This window comes from Polypterus senegalus, chromosome 2 (genome assembly GCF_016835505.1).
Source record: "Polypterus senegalus isolate Bchr_013 chromosome 2, ASM1683550v1, whole genome shotgun sequence".
Lineage (NCBI taxonomy): Eukaryota > Metazoa > Chordata > Cladistia > Polypteriformes > Polypteridae > Polypterus > Polypterus senegalus.
In genome coordinates this window covers 97994110-98013228 of record NC_053155.1, presented here as the reverse complement: position 1 = coordinate 98013228, position 19119 = coordinate 97994110, and the positions used below count along the sequence as shown (strand labels likewise).

At 38.0% G+C, this 19119-nt stretch overlaps 1 protein-coding gene across 4 annotated transcripts in view; it reads right to left on the bottom strand.

Annotated features, from left to right (window-relative positions):
• The window catches only part of dcun1d5 (DCN1, defective in cullin neddylation 1, domain containing 5 (S. cerevisiae)), a 32356-nt gene extending 13237 nt beyond the window's left edge, over positions 1 to 19119 (bottom strand). The window contains exons 1-3 of one of the 4 annotated variants that reach the window (XM_039744216.1): positions 18959 to 19119; positions 7865 to 7925; positions 7660 to 7792 (exon numbers count right to left, since the gene is read on the bottom strand). In XM_039744216.1, coding sequence (XP_039600150.1) covers positions 7660 to 7787 — 128 coding nt within the window. In that variant the 5' untranslated portion in view covers positions 7788 to 7792; positions 7865 to 7925; positions 18959 to 19119. The remainder of the gene's footprint in view (positions 1 to 7659; positions 7793 to 7864; positions 7926 to 18958) is intronic. The other 3 variants (XM_039744215.1, XM_039744217.1, XM_039744218.1) reach the window with 3 other exon arrangements.

The following is a 19119-nucleotide window of genomic DNA, read 5'->3' as shown; positions in this document are numbered from 1 at the left end:
CCCATGATGCATATATTGACATCTCTATTACATACAAAACATACGCTTGGTTTGTTCTTAATGCATAGATTTGTTTACGCCACAGACTTGGAAGTTCCAGGGTAAAAATGTTGTAGAAATTGCCAAAACCAGCTGCAGTAATAAATCTTTCACAGTCTTACAGGTTTTCTGCCTCATGGAGGTCCCTTGAATGTTTGTTTAGATTGGTGCTACTCCACATGGGTTATTATGTAGTTTTGTTTTTTTTAAATTCATTGAACCACAAATAAAATCAATTGCAAACCACCCCCTTGATAAAACAATCTCACTTGCAAACTGGAAAACATATCATGCAGCTCTGCCAATCACTTAGGGATGGTAACCCAGACCCATTGAGAGCAACACAGATCACGACCCATTGGTTAAGAAACTCTGGCTAGACAACCCATATGTAAACCAATGACAGCAATCCACTGGTTGAGAAACACTGTTTCAAACAGACCCTGTGTGCCGATGCTGATAATTGAAGATTGGTTTTTAGTGCATACCAGTGACCCACACCATACCCTCAGAGTCACAACTGCAATGACCTGTACACTTTGTGACTGACATATGGCCAAATGTCAGATTACAAATTTAGTTGTAGGTTGGTGCGTGATGGTACTCTACTGTGTTAACTGTATTTCAATGTTGAAAGCTGTCTCAGATAAAGGCATCAGTCAAATAATTAGTAATATTATTACTGGGTCACTGAAGCTGCGCAAGTCAAATTTTTGACATAACTTTTGGCTTTGCCCTCCCCCAGAGGTGACTCATCATCAGTTTAGTATGATGTATCAACAAAAATTGCAATGTACATGTTGTATTGGTGTTATGGTGGTTAGCAATCTTGCCTTTCAGTCAAAAAAACCTGGGTTCTACTCTGACCCAATACATTTAAATTTTTCGTTTCATCGAGAGTTTACCTCACATTTTTCCATAGCCCCAAGACACTCTGTGTGGTTGTATAGAGTTTTTAATTGCAATTTCTTTTTTGTTGCACCAGAAGGAGAAAACAGAACATTTCAGAATAGTGCATACAAATAGGATTTCCAATATTAACAGTAATCATGTTGTAAATGCAACACGCTTGAGCATTGAAGTTAAATAATATTCCCTTTCTCACTAAGAAAACACCGGATTAAATAGTTAGTTTAAAAAAAGAATCTGAATACACCACTTTATGGAAGCCATGATGACAGGATGAGATGCTAAGGTTCTTCAATCACTAACTCCAGCAATTTTGTAAAGAATCTTCAATCTCTCACCATTTACTACAACGTTGTAAGCCTTCCTTAACATTATGTTTACCCCAGAAAAATGAGCCAAACACATTGAACTTTTCTCAACAAGAAAAAAAATGCTATACATGTAAGTAACAGAATGTCAACATAAATGCAGAAGGGTATGTATAGTGTTCACTGCTGTACTGATGCAGATTTAGTACACTTTTGTGTAAAATGTTTTGAAACAGTCACCAACACACATGCCAGTGTCACAATCAGGGTGTTTCTTTGCGTACCTTACCATAAAGAGGCAAAACACAAAAATATTCATAATTGTTTTGCAACGTAATATTCTTTTATCTAGTAGACAGCATAAGAATATTGTCCAAAGTATTAAATTAGTCTAAACATTTTATATCAGGTCATAACACCTTAACCTGAGAGGCACTCTGGCTTAACCTTTTTAACACAGAATTTCGAGCTTGAGACACACTTGGGGTTAACGACAATGAGGTTATGAGAGTCATCATGATTTTTAAGCAGGAAACCTATTGATCAGGAGGACACCAAAATTTTTTCACTTTGTCTGAAGCCAGGATGTAATTTTCTATAGTACAATGTAAAAGTATTCTGACATTTAAGAATTCAAATGTGGCAGGATTACAAATTAAACATATATAATGTCTCAATCAAAACTGTATTTTTTTAATGTAAGCCAACACGTTCAATCGGAAGAATTTAAACATAAACTGATTTATTTGTAAGCAGACATCAAAGTTAAAAACTGAAATATTTTGCTTTCATAAGTCTTCAAAACCACATGCTAATATCAGATTGAGTCCCCCTTTTCTAGTAGCAGCTTCAATTGATCTGGAGTAAGGCCACTAGACTTTTCCTCTACATTGAACTCATCCAAGTTCCTAGAGTGGTGCTTGTAAACTACAAATAATGATATAGAAAACTGAAAGTTGAGGTCAAGACATTGACTGGGTCTCAAAGATATTAACCTCTTCACTTCCAAGTGACTGCATTAATTTTTTGGCCTTGTGCTTGGTATCTTCATCCTCCTAAAAGGCGAGTCTCCTTCAAAGCATTCATTTTATAGCCAACTGAAACAAGCTTTCTTGCAATATTTTCTTGGACTATGCACAGTACATTAAGTATTTTCTCAAAAAATTATACAGTTCATGCTAATGATGGTGCTCTACAGCATGGCAGTACAACCACCACACTTGGTAGCATTAGGCTTGTACCAGACAATGCACTCTATTTTTTTAAATGATTTCTCCTGTCCTTTCTAGCTAAGTCCACTTGGCCAGTGTCAAAAAGATGCTGGACCATTTAAGGCTAACTTTTATGGTCTAGCATAAAAATGTTATAATTAACACTACTCTTTTACAAGTACTTATATGAAACATTAAAATACTACCACCCAAATTCAATGTTATTGAAATTGCTTTTTAAAACCCCATATTTCAGCCGGCAATTCAGAATACCTTTTTGTCTTAGAGATGCAATGGCAAGGAATATGATAGCACAAAAGTAGTAGAAGTGATATGTGGAACTGACTGCTTGTAATTAAGAGACTTCTCTGTCGTGGCTCTCCAGGCTGACATCTAGACATATTTAAAAGTGGTCCCACATACTGATGGGAACTGTTTTCATGCAACAGCAAATCTGAAGACGTGTTGAGAAAGGGAGTTAATGAGAACGATAGGAGTGAGTAGAAGTTGTTATGGTCTTCAAAAAAGACTGAGTGCTCCAGGATTTTAGAATCATCCCCCAGCAGATGAGTTTATTGAGGAGCAAAGAGTTCTGATGGTATCCTAATAAATATAAAGAGTATGCCTGAATGGCAGAGTTCTAAAGTGAAAGACTGGGTAAGAAATCCTCATCCAAGTACTCATTACAGTATTGTTAACTTACAAGAACTTCTAAAGCTTGATGTCACAATATCATTAGTTAAAATTGTAATTGGAGAAGTAATTTACAACTTTGATCACATAAAAAAATTAAAATACAAAATCCAGAGTAGATAGGTAGGCTGACTGTTGAGATGAAAATGTGGTTAATGAGGTTTATGAATGGAACTAGCTTTAAATTACCGGTATCTATCTATATCTACAGTTAGGTCCATAAATATTTGGACAGAGACAACTTTTCAAATTTTGGTTCTGTACATTGCCACAATGAATTTTAAATGAAACAACTCCGATGCAGTTGAAGTGCAGACTTTCAGCTTTAATTTAGTGGGTTGAACAAAAAGATTGCATAAAAATGTGAAGCAACTAAAGCATTTTTTTTAACACAATCCCTTCATTTCAGGGTCTCAAAAGTAATTGGACAATTGATCCAAAGGCTATTTCATGGGCAGGTGTGGGCAAGTCCGTCGTTATGTCATTATCAATTAAGCAGAGAAAAGGCCTGGAGTTGATCTGAGGTGTGGTGCTTGCATGTGGAAGATTTTGCTGTGAACAGACAACATGCGGTCAAAGAAGCTCTCCATGCAGGTGAAAGAAGCCGCGACAAATTGCTACAATATTACGAGTGGCAAAATCTACAGTTTGGTACATCCTGAGAAAGAAAGCAAGCACTGGTGAACTCAGCAACGCAAAAAGACCTGGACGCCCACGGAAGACAACATTGGTGGATGATCGCAGAATAATTTCCATGGTGAAGAGAAACCCCTTCACAGCAGCCAACCAAGTTAACACTCCTCTCTAGGGGGTAGGCGTATCGATATCCAAGTCTACCATAAAGAGAAGAATGCATGAAAGTAAATACAGAGGGTGCACTGCAAGGTGCAAGCCACTCATAAGCCTCAAGAATAGAAAGGCTAAATTGGACTTTGCTAAAGAACATCTAAAAAAGCCAGCACAGTTCTGGAAAAACATTCTTGGGATAGATGAAACCAAGATCAACCTCTACCAGAATGATGGCAAGAAAAAAGTATGGAGAAGGCGTGGAACAGCTCATTATCCGAAGCATACCACATCTTCTGTAAAACACAGTGGAGGCAGTGTTATGGCTTGGGCGTGCATGGCTGCCAGTGGCACTGGGACACTAGTGTTTATTGATGATGTGACACAGGACAGAAGCAGCCGAATGAATTCTGAGGTATTCAGAGACATACTGTCTGCTCAAATCCAGCTAAATGCAGTCAAATTGATTGGGCCCATTTCACGATACAGATGGACAATGACCCAAAACATACAGCCAAAGTAAGTTTATTAAAGCAAAGAAGTGGAAAATTCTTGAATGGCCAAGTCAGTCACCTGATCTTAACCCAATTGAGCATGCATTTCACTTGTTGAAGACTAAACTTCAGACAGAAAGGCCCAAACAAACAAACAGCAACTGAAAGCCGCTGCAGCAAAGGCCTGGCAGAGCATTAAAAAGGAGGAAACCCAGCATCTGGTGATGTCCATGAGTTCAAGACTTCAGGCTGTCATTGCCAGCAAAGGGTTTTCAACCAAGTATTAGAAATGAACATTTTATTTCTAGTTATTTAATTTGTCCAATTACTTTTGAGCCCCTGAAATGAAGGGATTATGTTAAAAAAATGCTTTAGTTGCCTCACATTTTTATGCAATCTTTTTCTTCAACCCACTGAATTAAAGCTGAAAGTCTGCACTTCAACTGCATCGGAGCTGTTTCATTTAAAATTCATTGTGGCAATGTACAGAACCAAAATTTGAAAAAAGTTGTCTGTCCAAATATTTATGGACCTAACTATATATCTATAGATCTCTCTCTCTATTTATATAATGCAGATAAGGAGCAAATTAACACAAAATAAAGGTTATAAAAAAAAAAAAAACCACTACACTGATATTCAGAAAAAACAGCATTTAAGCTGGGAAAGAATGTGTACTTGCAATTGCACATAACATGGCAGAATGACCTTTTCAATCATAGAACCGACTAAGGTGGATGGTAGGGGGACAACTCTGGCAGCTATAGATACAAAGCTGGACAAAGTGTTTGCATCTGCTGTTTTGGATTCATTCTGCCTGGCCAAAACAGAAGAAAAGTTCCAAGTAAGCTGAGGTATAGTCCAAATTTCATTAAAACAAATATTTCTGAATAAAGGAAAGACTGAACTGTCAGTTCAATGACCTGCTCGCCGTCTTTGACCTTCAGTGTGACCATCAGATTCACAAGGACTGGCCATACAAGTCTCCGCAATTTAACTTAACCCTAATTATAAATAATGCTGTAACTGTGCAATTCAGATTTCACTTCTCAATTGCAGAGCCAACTTATTTACAGTGAGAGATTAATACCCAGACACCTCCAAACCAGTTCTGTACCCTGTGTCTAACGTGCATCTTCATTTTTCTTATATCAATTTTTCAAAGTATTCCCTAATAATCAACAGAGACTGGCAGTGATACACGCTCAAATCAATGGGAATGTATTTCTGTGTTAAGAGCTGGGGGGGTGGGGGTTAATACTGGAGCACAGAGGTCTGAAAAAAATACAAAAGCAGTGTATTTCAGTTTTGACTAATCTATTCTCTAATGAATAATTCAGTCTTTACATTCAGCCAGAGTTCTATTAGTAACAAAAACTTAACTCTTTAAGAGCTAAACATCCTTGAAGACATAGTAGTATTTAATAAAATGTTCTACAGGGTTTGTGAAAAACCATTTGCCCACTTCCTGGTTTCTTATTCTTTTGCATGTTTGTCACACAAAATGTTTCTGATCATCAAACACATTTAACCATTAGTCAAATATAAACACAAGTAAACACAAAATGCAGTTTTTAAATGATGGTTTTTATTATTTAGGGAAAAAAAAATCCAAACCTACATGGCCTTGTGTGAAAAAGTAATTGCCCCCTTGTTAAAAAATAACCTAACTGTGGTGTATCACACCTGAGTTCAATTTCCATAGCCACCCCCAGGCCTGATTACTGCCACACCTGTTTCAATCAAGAAATTACTTAAATAGGAGCTGCCTGACACAGAGAAGTAGACCAAAAGCACCTCAAAAGCTAGACATCATGCCAAGATCCAAAGAAATTCAGGAACAAATGAGAACAGAACTAATTGAGATCTATCAGTCTGGTAAAGGTTATAAAGCCATTTCTAAAGCTTTGGGACTCCAGCGAACCACAGTGAGAGCCATTATCCACAAATGGCAAAAACATGGAACAGTGGTGAACCTTCCCAGGAGTGGCCGGCCGACCAAAATTACCCCAAGAGCGCAGAGACGACTCATCCGAGAGGTCACAAAGACCCCAGGACAACGTCTAAAGAACTGCAGGCCTCACTTGCCTCAATTAAGGTCAGTGTTCACGACTCCACCATAAGAAAGAGACTGGGCAAAAACGGCCTGCATGGCAGATTTCCAAGACGCAAACCACTGTTAAGCAAAAGGAACATTAGGGCTCGTCTCAATTTTGCTAAGAAACATCTCAATGATTGCCAAGACTTTTGGGAAAATACCTTGTGGACTGATGAGACAAAAGTTGAACTTTTTGGAAGGCAAATGTCCCGTTACATCTGGCGTAAAATGAACACGGCATTTCAGAAAAGAACATCATACCAACAGTAAAATATGGTGGTGGTAGTGTGATGGTCTGGGGTTGTTTTGCTGCTTCAGGACCTGGAAGGCTTGCTGTGATAGATGGAACCATGAATTCTACTGTCTACCAAAAAATCCTGAAGGAGAATGTCCGGCCATCTGTTCGTCAACTCAAGCTGAAGCGATCTTGGGTGCTGCAACAGGACAATGACCCAAAACACACCAGCAAATCCACTTCTGAATGACTGAAGAAAAACAAAATGAAGACTTTGGAGTGGCCTCGTCAAAGTCCTGACCTGAATCCAATTGAGATGCTATGGCATGACCTTAAAAAGGCGGTTCAGGCTAGAAAACCCTCAAATAAAGCTGAATTACAACACGTCTGCAAAGATGAGTGGGCCAAAATTCCTCCAGAGCGCTGTAAAAGACTCATTGCAAGTTATCGCAAACGCTTGATTGCAGTTATTGCTGCTAAGGGTGGCCCAACCAGTTATTAGGTTCACGGGGCAATTACTTTTTCACACAGGGCCATGTAGGTTTGGATTTTTTTTCTCCCTAAATAATAAAACCATCATTTAAAAACTGCATTTTGTGTTTACTTGTGTTATATTTGACTAATGGTTAAATGTGTTTGATGATCAGAAACATTTTGTGTGACAAACATGCAAAAGAATAAGAAATCAGGAAGGGGGCAAATAGTTTTTCACACCAATGTATGTAAATACTCCTCTGCTTAATTCTGGAAGTCTTACAGTATTTTTACTTCCTCATATACCAGTGATGTCTAAAACCAATACTGCAATGCCATGAGTGTCACCTACCCTGATATTAGAATTAGAACATTCACATAATAATAATGTTGTCTAAATAGAGTAAGGTACCTGGCAATCTTGCATTTTCGAAAACCTGTATCTTCAGAACCTGATGACTTTCTTTTCTTCTTCACTGGCATTCTGTGATCAACGGGAGAGCTGTTCACTTGAATTTCTCCTGAACAAAAATGAAGCATGACTACTGCATCACATAGTACAAGCACCAAACCTGACATTTAGCTGCATTACAAATTACAAAGATATGTAAAAATACCTAGAAAGTTCTGCTCACTGTGTCCATTCAAATCTCTGAAGAAATTCTTTTCTAATATGATCTGTAAATATAAAAACCACATGGCTCAAACTCAAACTGTTCATGAAGCAATTCAAATTAAGCTCACAAATGAACTAAACTAGAGATTATTCAGAATCACTATTAAGGAACACTGCCATATTAAAAGAAGGCCTTCTTCATCTTTTTTGTGATTTATGTCCACTATGGCTAACAAGCTACTTTACCCTTGCAATACAACTTTATTTTACTGGAAAAGGTGAGGCTGTTGATGCTGTTCAATTCAACATAGTCCTTGAAACAAATTATTGCAAAATTTCTCACGAGTCAAAACTTTAAACCAGAGTGGAAACCCGATTTGCTTTAAATGAATTACGCAATTTTATTTTCTGCATCAAATCTGACCAATTGAACTTCAAAATGCTAATAATTAAAAATCTTTAAAGGCATCACTTTTTCTGTTCAGAGTTATTCTAGAAAAGTATAAAATAAAGCTATGCACGGTAAATAAATATTACTATTTTCCAAAGATGTCCTAATGTAGTAGTAAAAGCCAGGTATGAAAAGACTTCACAAAAGACCTTTTAGGTAGTGTTAAATCAATATTTGTAATATGTATATCAGTCAGGGATCCAGTAAAGCCATTCAGAAGAATGCCAGCAATGTGTGGGCAAACCAGAAGGTGAAACATAAGCAGTAATACTCTTGAATTACCAAACAACTGCACAATACAAACCAGACCACCCCAAAAAGACAGATAACCAACACTTGAGAAAACTACTGAAAGAAGAAAAAAGAAAAAAAAAAGACATGGACAGATAATTCAAGGAATTGCCACCAACAATGCTACAGTATTGAATAGAAGAGTGCCTTTTATTGCCATTGCACAGATGTACAATGAAATTATACTGTATCCCCTGAATAGTAAATGTTATAATAAAAACAGAATCAACAACAGATTCAACATATGCTCTTCATTTTAGAAACGTGTGCAATTTAAAAACCAATAAGACATTTAAAAAAACACTGAAGGTGAAAGCATATTATATTATTATATTCTATTGAGGATTACTTGTGTTCTGTTCTGTGTATTGTATTTTCCCTCTTATTTTTGACACCCACTGCATGCCACACCTAACTGGAAAGGGGTCTCTCTTTGAACTGCCTTTCCCAAGGTTTCTTCCATTTTTTTCCCTACTTGGGAGTTTCTCCCTGTCTTCTTAAGAGTGTCAAGGATGGAGGGCTGTCAAAGGGCAGGGCTTGTTAAAGCCCATTGTGATTTTGGGCTATACAAAAATAAATTGTATTGTACATAAACAGTAAATAGTGGAGTACCTCTAATTTACAGTGATTGCAACGAGTCTCTGAGATATTCCACTTTTGTCCCACTGATGCCATGGGTGACAGTGAAAGGCATAATATCAAAAGCACGTACGAGTAGATGCAGTAAACAGATATTTAAGAAAAATTTAGTTCACTAATAAAACTTGGATAAAGCTTTTTAGTAGTCTGGAAGTGTGTACCTTAATAGAACTAACGCCTTCCAGAAGGCAACAGACTATGCCTTCTTCACCAGAGAAGATGTGTCAACAGACCATGTGAGGTCCTGGGAGATGTGTGTGCCAAGGAGTTTAAAGCTAGGCACTCTCTAAACTATGTCTCCTCTGATGTATAGAGGAACAGGTGCCTCTTCCTGCCTCCTGAAGATGATAATCAGCTCCTTTGTTTTGGAGGTGTCAAGTGCCAAGTTGTTAATGAAGCACCATTCAGACAGTTTGCTGACCTTAATAGGAAACAGAAAGCACTGTAAACAGCCACCAGATTATAAACGGCTGCAACAGGATCAAATAAACTTATAGAAAATAGCTAAACTAAATCTTATTTCTATAAGCTCTGGTAGACAAACAGCTGTATCACTGAGCTGGCTAGACTTCTGTTACCAAAAGGAAAACTATAGCTGTCTATTACAACATAAAAAGCACTTTTGGAAAGAAAGAAAAAAAAGAAAACCCTGTGTTACCACTCTGACAAAAGAGGGTTAAAATCTCAAAAAACAGACTAAACTCTGAAACTACACACAATATGTAATGAAGAAAAACTTACAATGTTTCCATTGCTGAAACGGTTTTGAAAGAAACAAATTATGGTGTAAATAAAGGTCAAATCAGCAGAAAAGTAAACAATACACAAAAATCAACAGCTGCACTCAGAATGAGAGTAACAATGATTCAAAACTGAGCAAAGGAAGGATTTATTAGTTCAGAAAAGGGTACTTGCTTAGAAAATCTCTTTTGTTTTTAGGTCAGATGGGGGCTAATTTTTCTGTTTTTTTTTCTCAACAGTTTTCTCAAGTGTAGGTTGTCAAAATGGTCAGCAAAATACAGTGGGTACGGAAAGTATTCAGACCACCTTCAATTTTTCACTCTTTGTTATATTGCAGCCATTTGCTAAAATCATTTAAATTAATTTTTTTCCTTATTAATGTACACCCAAGCACCCCATATTGACAGCCAAAAAAAATAAATTTTTGAAATTGTTGCAGATTTATTAAAAAGAAAAACTGAAATATCACATGGTCCTAAGTATTCAGACCCTTTGCTCAGTATTTAGTAGAAGCATCCTTTTGAGCTAATACAGCCATGAGTCTTCTTGGGAAAGATGCAACAAGTTTTTCACACCTGGATTTGGGGATCCTCTGCCATTTCTCCTTGCAGATCATCTCCAGTTCTGTCAGGTTGGACGGTAAATGTTGGTGGACAGCCATTTTTAGGTCTCTCCAGAGATGCTCAATTGAGTTTAAGTCAGGGCTCTGGCTGGGCCATTCAAGAACAGTCACAGAGTTGTTGTGAAGCCACTCCTTCGTTATTTTAGCTCTGTGTTTAGGGTCATTGACTTGTTGGAAGGGAAACCTTCGGCCCAGTCTGAGGTCCTTAGCACTCTAGAGAAGGTTTTTGTCCCGGATATCCCTGTACTTGCCGCATTCATCTCTCCCTCGATTGCAACAAGTCGTCCTGTCCCTGCAGCTGAAAAACACCCCCACAGCATGATGCTGCCACCGCCATGCTTCACTGTGGGGACTGTATTGGACAAGTGATGAGCAGTGCCTGGTTGTCTCCACACATACCACTTAGAATTAAGGCCAAAAAGTTCTATCTTGGTCTCATCAGACCAGAGAATCTTATTTCTCACCATCTCAGAGTCCTTCAGGTGTCTTTTATCAAACTCCATGCAGACTGTCATGTGTCTTGCCTCTCCTCAGTGTGTGGAGACAACCAAGCACTGCTCATCACTTGTCCAATACAGTCCCCACAGTGAAGCATGGCGGTGGCAGCATCATGCTCTGGGGGTGTTTTTCAGCTGCAGGGACAGGACGACAGGTTGCAATCGAGGGAAAGATGAATGCGGCCAAGTACAGGGATATCCGGGACAAAAAAAGTGCTAAGGACCTCAGACTGGGCCAAAGGTTTACCTTCCAACAAGACAATGACCCTAAGCACACAGCTAAAATAATGAAGGAGTGGCTTCACAACAACTCTGCGACTGTTCTTGAATGGCCCAGCCAGAGCCCTGACTTGCACCCAATTGAGCATCTCTGGAGAGACCAAAAAATGGCTGTCCATCAACGTTTACCATCCAACATGACAGAACTGGAGAAGATCTGCAAGGAGGAATGGCAGAGGATTCCCAAATGCAGGTGTGAAAAACTTGTTGCATCTTTCCCAAGAAGACTCATGGCTGTATTAGCTCAAAAGGGTGCTTCTACTAAATACTGAGCAAAGGGTCTGAATACTTAGGACCATGTGATATTTCATTTTTCTTTTTTAATAAATCTGCACCAAATTCAAAAATTTTTTTTTTTTGTCTGTCAATATCGGGTGCTGTGTGTACATTAATGAGGAAAAACATTTAATTAAAATGATCTTAAATTGAAGGGGGTCTGAATACTTTCCTTACCCACTGTAAATAAAGGAACTTTAGATTATAGAAAATGCTAATGTAATTTCTTTTATAACTGAATGCCCAAAATGAAATACAAGCAGTTCGGCAAAGTCATGGTAGTTGAAAAATTGTGTTACTCTGTCCCTTCAAGCACTAAAGCAACTGATGCTTGAGGTATAAAACCGCATACTTGTGATGCAAAGCTGACTGAAATCAGTGTAGCCACACAGGACTCCGCAACTAACTGGTTAATCTGGTACACTAGAAGAAATACATCTTATGGTGAGGTGAGGATATAAGAAAAAAAATCATTGGTATGCTAATATTGGTATTACTGCAAGTATATACCTGTATACATGTAAGACACATTCTATTACAAACAAACAGGAAATGTGATTTGTCAGTGTAATAGGGTCTTAAAAGTGACATATTTGTATTTGATCTTGTATGTGGAATGTAGTGAGCCTACCACTATAACATTATTATTCACAGTGATGTGCAATTCAACCCGACTGGTGAGCGGACGTTGGCTCTGTGAACAATCCAGAATCTTTCATAGAATACTAAAAACTACAAAGAGGCTAGGTTTAAAATCAAATTGGTACTTTACCCAAGTCATTTTGCTAATATATACTAGGGGGGTCACAAAATTAAGAATGTTTTATAAAAATCCTATATTTCTCTGAACATTTCCAAAATGTAATCACCATCAAAATATTCTCCCCGAGACACACTTGTCAAACTACTCTTTCCATTGTTCAAAACTGAACCGTTCTGAAATTCTTGCAAAGTGATAACCCTCAGTGACTCCATCATTTGCTTCTTCACCTCCTCTACATCCAGAAAAAGCTTTCCTTTAAGGTCTCTTTTAATTCTTGGAAATAAGAAAGAAGAAAAAAAAAATGAACAGAGTGCAAGGTCCTTTGGGAGCCAGGGTTGGAGGACCATTTTTTTTTATGAGAAACGGCCACACACTCAATGCTGTATGGGCGGCAGTGTTGTTGTGATGCAGAAGCCACTTGCCTGATCGCCGTAATTCGGGTTGTTTTTGAAGCATTGTGACAGCTTCTGCTGCAGTTTTCCCTAAAAGGAAACCAAACTTGATGCAAACATGTTATTCTTTCAAGTCTACCATCACAAAATTGACAAAGACTGTAACAGAGGCTCAATTAAAAAAAAAAAAAAAAAATTACACAAACCTTGCATACCATTTCCCAAGAACACTGCTTGGCCTAATGATAGAGAGTGCAGTCTAGAACACGCACCTAGCCAGCAAATGTTGGAACCAAGGCCCCTCCATCCTCCGGAAAAAAATTCTTGTTATTTTTTGACAAGTTTTTCCCCTGCTATTTCATTAACCATGCACTAGAAATGTGAATTCTTACTCATAATATATTTTTAAAAAATTAGAAAAATGAAGTGTTGTGGTTCAATTCTGTAGTATTTTACAATGTATTTATTTTTATCTTATTGAAGCTAAAGCTGGAATCATATCACTAGAGGTAAAAATGTTTAACTATTACCACCCAAAACACACTTTTAAAAAAAAAAAATCTCAATCATATTATTATTATTTTTAAAATGTAGAATTTCTTTTTCACAATAAGACTGGGAACACTCACTAGGGTAGAACACACCCACTAGTACATCGTTGCACTTTGGCTCTGTGAGCTTGCAGTAGGCATATCAACTAATAAATGCAATCAGAATGTTTCATGTTTAAAATATTTTTTGAATATTGAGAAACCTTCGTTATAAATTCTTGTGCTACCTAAATGTATATTACCATGAGGAGTAATTCACAAATAGTTATTTAACTTTTACCCGCAAACAAAACTGAACACAGTTCTATATTAACAATAGAAAGCGGTCAAACAATGTTTCCAATCCTCTTATTTGGGGCTCAGAAAGAAGTCAACTAGAATGTATTTACTGTATATGACGCATGCTTGCAACAAGAAAAAAAAAAAGACTGACTTATTGCATTTTATTTAACTAGCAACTTAACACAGCTTAGCTTACTTAACATCATCTTTACTATGTATTTGTTGCATTAAAATATCAGTTTAAAAGGAAAAACTTGTGCTTGCAAACCCACGCAATAGCAAAAAATGAAGGTATTTTAAATACTTAGCGGAATTGAGTTCGGTTACCGTTTTTGGGTATAGATTTTTTTCCATTAGCAATCTGGTTATTTGGTTTTCTAAAGCCATGGATAGAAGTGCCCATGAGACAAAATTTCCTGAATCAAATGCTTGAGCCATCACATTACTCCTTCTCCTGGCTGAAATAATCTGTCTCAGCGTTTAAGATATCCCTAAACTTATGTTGATGAGCTCAATGTACTATGCTAAATTCAGCAGCAGAAACTCGGCGGGAGTGTTGTGGGTAACACGTTAAAAATAATGCGTGTTATGCAGTTCAATTGCTTATTAAAGTAAAATATACCTGCGTTATTATTATCCCAGCAGCACTGGGTGAAAAGCAAAAAGCACATGTGCCAGTAAATCAGTCAGCAGGGCTCAATTGCACAGCCAAGCAGAGAAGAGTGTGCTGCGTGCAATCCTGTAACAGAAACATTTAGTAATAATTATCATCTTAGTTTTAATCCTGCTATTTGCTATAGATGTGTTGAAACAGTCTGACCATATGACGTAGTATGCAGTGTTCAAATTGCACATCATTCATGACCTGATCCTAGTTAAGTGTGTATGTAAAAGCACTCATTGTAACTAGAATTTTAAGGTGTTTTGTGCCAGATAAAATTAACATACTCATGCAATATGCCTCGATTTCTAAGCTGGTTAAACATCAGAAATACTTTTTCTATATGATAATTTGAAGTTTCCCATGAAAAATAAATGTGTGCCAGTATACTCTAATATATAAATGCCTACTGTTGCACCTCAAAGTTGGAATGACTCCAGGTTACAACTCCCACAGTTCAGAGTCAAATCTCAGTCATGTCAGGAATGTCAAGCTTCGGGGAGATGTATACAATGTTACATTATATAAAATCATGTATAGCGCAAATCAAGGACAAACATATTCTCAGAAATTGGCTTTCCACACTTTGTTAATCTAGGCATTAGGCACAGCATTGTGAAAAAGTATTTGCCCCCTTCCTGTTATTGCAAATTTTGCATAATGAATGGCTTCAGATATTTATACAAAATACAATATTTAAAAAAGACACTCTGTGCAAACACAAAATAGTTTTTAAATCACTACTTTTCTTATTCAAGGAACAAAGTTATCTACCCATGTGGAAAATAGAGCACCTTGTTACAACACCTTTAAAAGCAGTAATCACAACAAAATGCTTCCTATAATTTGATGTCAGTGTTTCAGGTCATTGTTGAGGAATTTTAATTGCAGAACCGCTTTAATTCAGTCACACTGGTAGGTATGACAGCGTTGAGTTCAAAACAGGGCTTTAACTCGGCCACTACGGCTTTTTCTAAACCATTTAGTTGTAGACACAATTTTGTGTTTTAAGTTGCTGTCCTGTTGCATAATTGAATTTTGCTTTATAGGTTCAGGTCACTAATAGAGGACCGACATCCTCTTTAGGAATATTCTAGCACATTCATGCTTTCTTCAATAATGGAATATCTGAGGTCCTGAGATATCAAAGCATTTCCATACCACCGAACTACAAATTCCCCATTTTATTGTAGGTATGACGTTCTTGTAGTTAAATGCTGAACTATGTTTCAACAAGCCATTGTGGGACGCAAGTGATCCAAAGAGTTTTAATTCTGACTCATCTGTCCAGATAACATTATTCCAGAGTTGGGGAACAACCAGGTATTTGTTGCTAATGTGACATGAACACTAAAGTTATTCCTTAAAAGCCAATGTTTTCAACCTAATGTTCTTCCATAAAGCCTATTTCCCCTCAGTCTCTTTCTTATTGTGGAGTCATGAACACTGATCTTGGCTGAGGCTTTGAGAGGCCCACAGTTCTTTGGTGGTTCTTCTGGGATCCTCAGTGACTTCTTAAACAATTTGTTGTTGTTCCTTTGGGATAAATTTGGCCAACTCTGCCTTTCCTGCGAAGATTCCCGAATGGTAGAAATGTTGTCCGTTTGGAATTGATGACGCCCACTGAAGTGCCGTGGAGTCCCAAAGCCTTAGAAATGGTTTTATAACTCCGATTAGCAACTGTCAATAACATTTTCCATCATCTCTTCCGGAATTTCCTTTAATTGTGGCATAGAGTTCTTAAGGAAACCCTGTTGTGACTGCTTCACTCGTATAGTAAGGATAAATCCAGTAGAAGGGTGAGCTGAGATGTTTGGTTGCAGTTGCTGTAGGTTTGGCTGCGTTGAGTCAGCAGAGTTTAATTATGTCAGCTAACATCGGTCAGCTGTTTCAGTGAGTACGTAAGGAGGCAGGTGTTAAGACGATATATGTAAGCAATACACATAAGTAAAAATGTAGAAGTAAATAGTGTTATATGCTTACGCTGGTTTCCCTTAACCCAATTTTAAATTTTGTCTAAAGACCTAAAGCCATTCATTCTGACATAAATATCAAAATATGAGGAAGGGACAAACATTTCTTTCACAGCACTACATTCTTTCAAATGTCATTTTTAGGCCACTAAGGCTGACTAGTTGTGCATGATTATATGGCTGTTTAACAGAAGACCCTCTATTTTCGATAACAAGGGTACTGATCAAAAGTGAAATACAAAGAAAGAAAAAAAATCAATGTATTCACACAGCATTCCTTGATATGTTTTTTTCCCCTTAATGGCATCATGCTTTTTTATGGTAGACCAACAGAAATGTCATTTGAAAAATATAAATCAAACATGCTTGAAGAATCCTTGTACACTGTATCATTTTTCTACTTACAGCTGAACTTAGAAAAGTTGCTCAGAACAGATCAGTCTAAAAAGCTTGTGATGAAGCAATGGGTGTTGATCTGAATCTGCTTAATCTAATTAAAGTTCTGGGGGGATTGAAGGTATCTCAGAAGCACTGAGCATAAAGCAGGAATCAACGAGGTGGCTGGCTAAGTCTACAAACACAGCAGACTGCAGATGCCTGAAACTATAGAGCAGCATTATTGTTTTTTTAAAAACCAAGAAGCATTCCATTACAGATGCGACTCATCAAGAGAATGCTGTGGTCAAAACTAACACAAAACAATCACTTAATAGAATTGTCTGCCACTTGGCATCAGCAAAACCAGGGTTTCGCCGCACCAAAGAGCCTCTACAATCCAGTCACTATTCAGAGAGCGGATGCAGGGGTGGTGCACTGCTACAGATACTTGGGGGTCCACATTAACAGAGTGGACAGGTCTCATAACACAGATGAACTATATAAGAAAGGGCAGAGCAGGCCCTTTTTCCTTAGGAGAACCGTGTTCTTTAAATGTGGAAAGTGATACCCTTCCTATGTGATGGCCAGTACAACTTTCTACACTGTGGTGTACTGGGCTTGCAATATCACTTCAAGAGAGGCCCATTGAATCAAAAGTGTAATGAAAAGAGCAAGCTCAGTTACAGGATGCACTCTGGACCCCCTGGTTGCAAGTAGAGTAGGAGAAAATTAGAACACAACTGAATGTCATTATTAACAATGCTGCACATCCTCTCTGACATAACTGAGAACTTGCAACCAACAGATTATGAAGCACAAACAGTACTGGGGCTCCTTTACACAAACAGCAAAGTGCCTTCACAATACCTCACTCACAGTAAACAGCAACTGCCAAGTTATAAGTGTGTTTTTCTTCTTTGTAGTCATTCTGGGTGTATGTGTGTGTATTTATTTAATAAGCTTAGTAAAAAGCAAAATTTCCCGTGGGGAAAAATAAAGTTCTAATGATGTGTCTAAATGTAAAGACTGACTAACAAAACACTTCCATCATGAAGAAAACCAAAAATTGAGTAACACGACAATCAATATAATTTGTACAAATGGGAAATGTCTCCTCTGAATTGGCACAGGGTATTACAATCTACATGTAATGTTGTTTGTTATAAACAGCTCGACTTGGCCATATCACCTTCTTCTTTGATGAGCCGGACTTTCAGCTTCACACTTACTGTCTATTCAATCGCCCCCTTGGTCACTAAACAATAACTTTGTCTAACACTGCACTACCAACTGACGCACCAAAATACCTAAAAGGCAAAAGATGCCTTTTCATGCTATATTATTATTTACTTTAAATTTCACAACGGTAGACGATCTCAGTAGACTCCGCCGTTTAACGGTAAAGCCCTGCGCTTGCCGATCTGAGCCTAAAGACAAAAGCCAATGTGGGCTGACCAAGGACATCTGGACACCCCACTTATGTTTAAGAGCGCTGACTGAAAGGGAAAAGAGGCTTCAAATGAGATGAATGTGAAAGCCCAGGACAATAAGCATCGATACACCGACATACAGTTGGTTCAGTGACTCGGATAAAGCGAAATAAAAGCACGTTTGACTTACACGCGAGTGAGTCAGCAGAGGTTCGCGCTTCACACTTCAGCCGACTCAAATAAGCTCGTTTTGCTCGCTGCTTACTCCGACATTCCATAATCCAATTTAGTATTTCAAGTACACAACATCGTGGCGACAAAACCAACTAATTCAGAGGCAACACACATAGCCAACCGCGATAGCAAAATGAGGCCTCGCGTGGCAGAAAAATCATGATCATTCTGCCAGCACACGCATACAAAATGAACTGCTACGAAACCAATTGAATCGGGTGACGGCTTGTGCAATCCAAATTATTCCAGAGGAATAAATCGTGATTAACTAAACGCGTCGACATTGCTCGAGAAGGTGCTCTGTATGTCAGGCAATCATGACAACGACAAAACGAATCACTGTAGATTTATGAATTGTTACCGAACGCAATTAAATGAATCGTCCTCGGTTAGGAGGGACGGAAGTCTTGTCTTGTCTTGTAGCAAGATTGGGAATAATGGACAAGCCATCATAAAACTAACTCGCTTTATCTACCTCCTCCAAGTATTTTAATACAAAGATCGGGCATTACATATGCCCCCCATCCCCCCTTACCAAACGGTACGCAGCTCAAAAGCCACACAGCCCCAACCTCACTCACCAAGAAACAACAAACTCGATGTCTTCAAAAGGTTCACATTTTAATATTCCATACCTGTTAACGCCGTGAGAAGATACGTATAAACCTGTGTTTTTAAGTTCACTATGACCACCTCCTTACGCTGGCTTCACGACTCGCTGCAGTCGCACACACAAGCAGGCAAACAATCCAGAAGCACTTTGCGTCTCACACCGGCACTGCAATCTCTTCCTTCC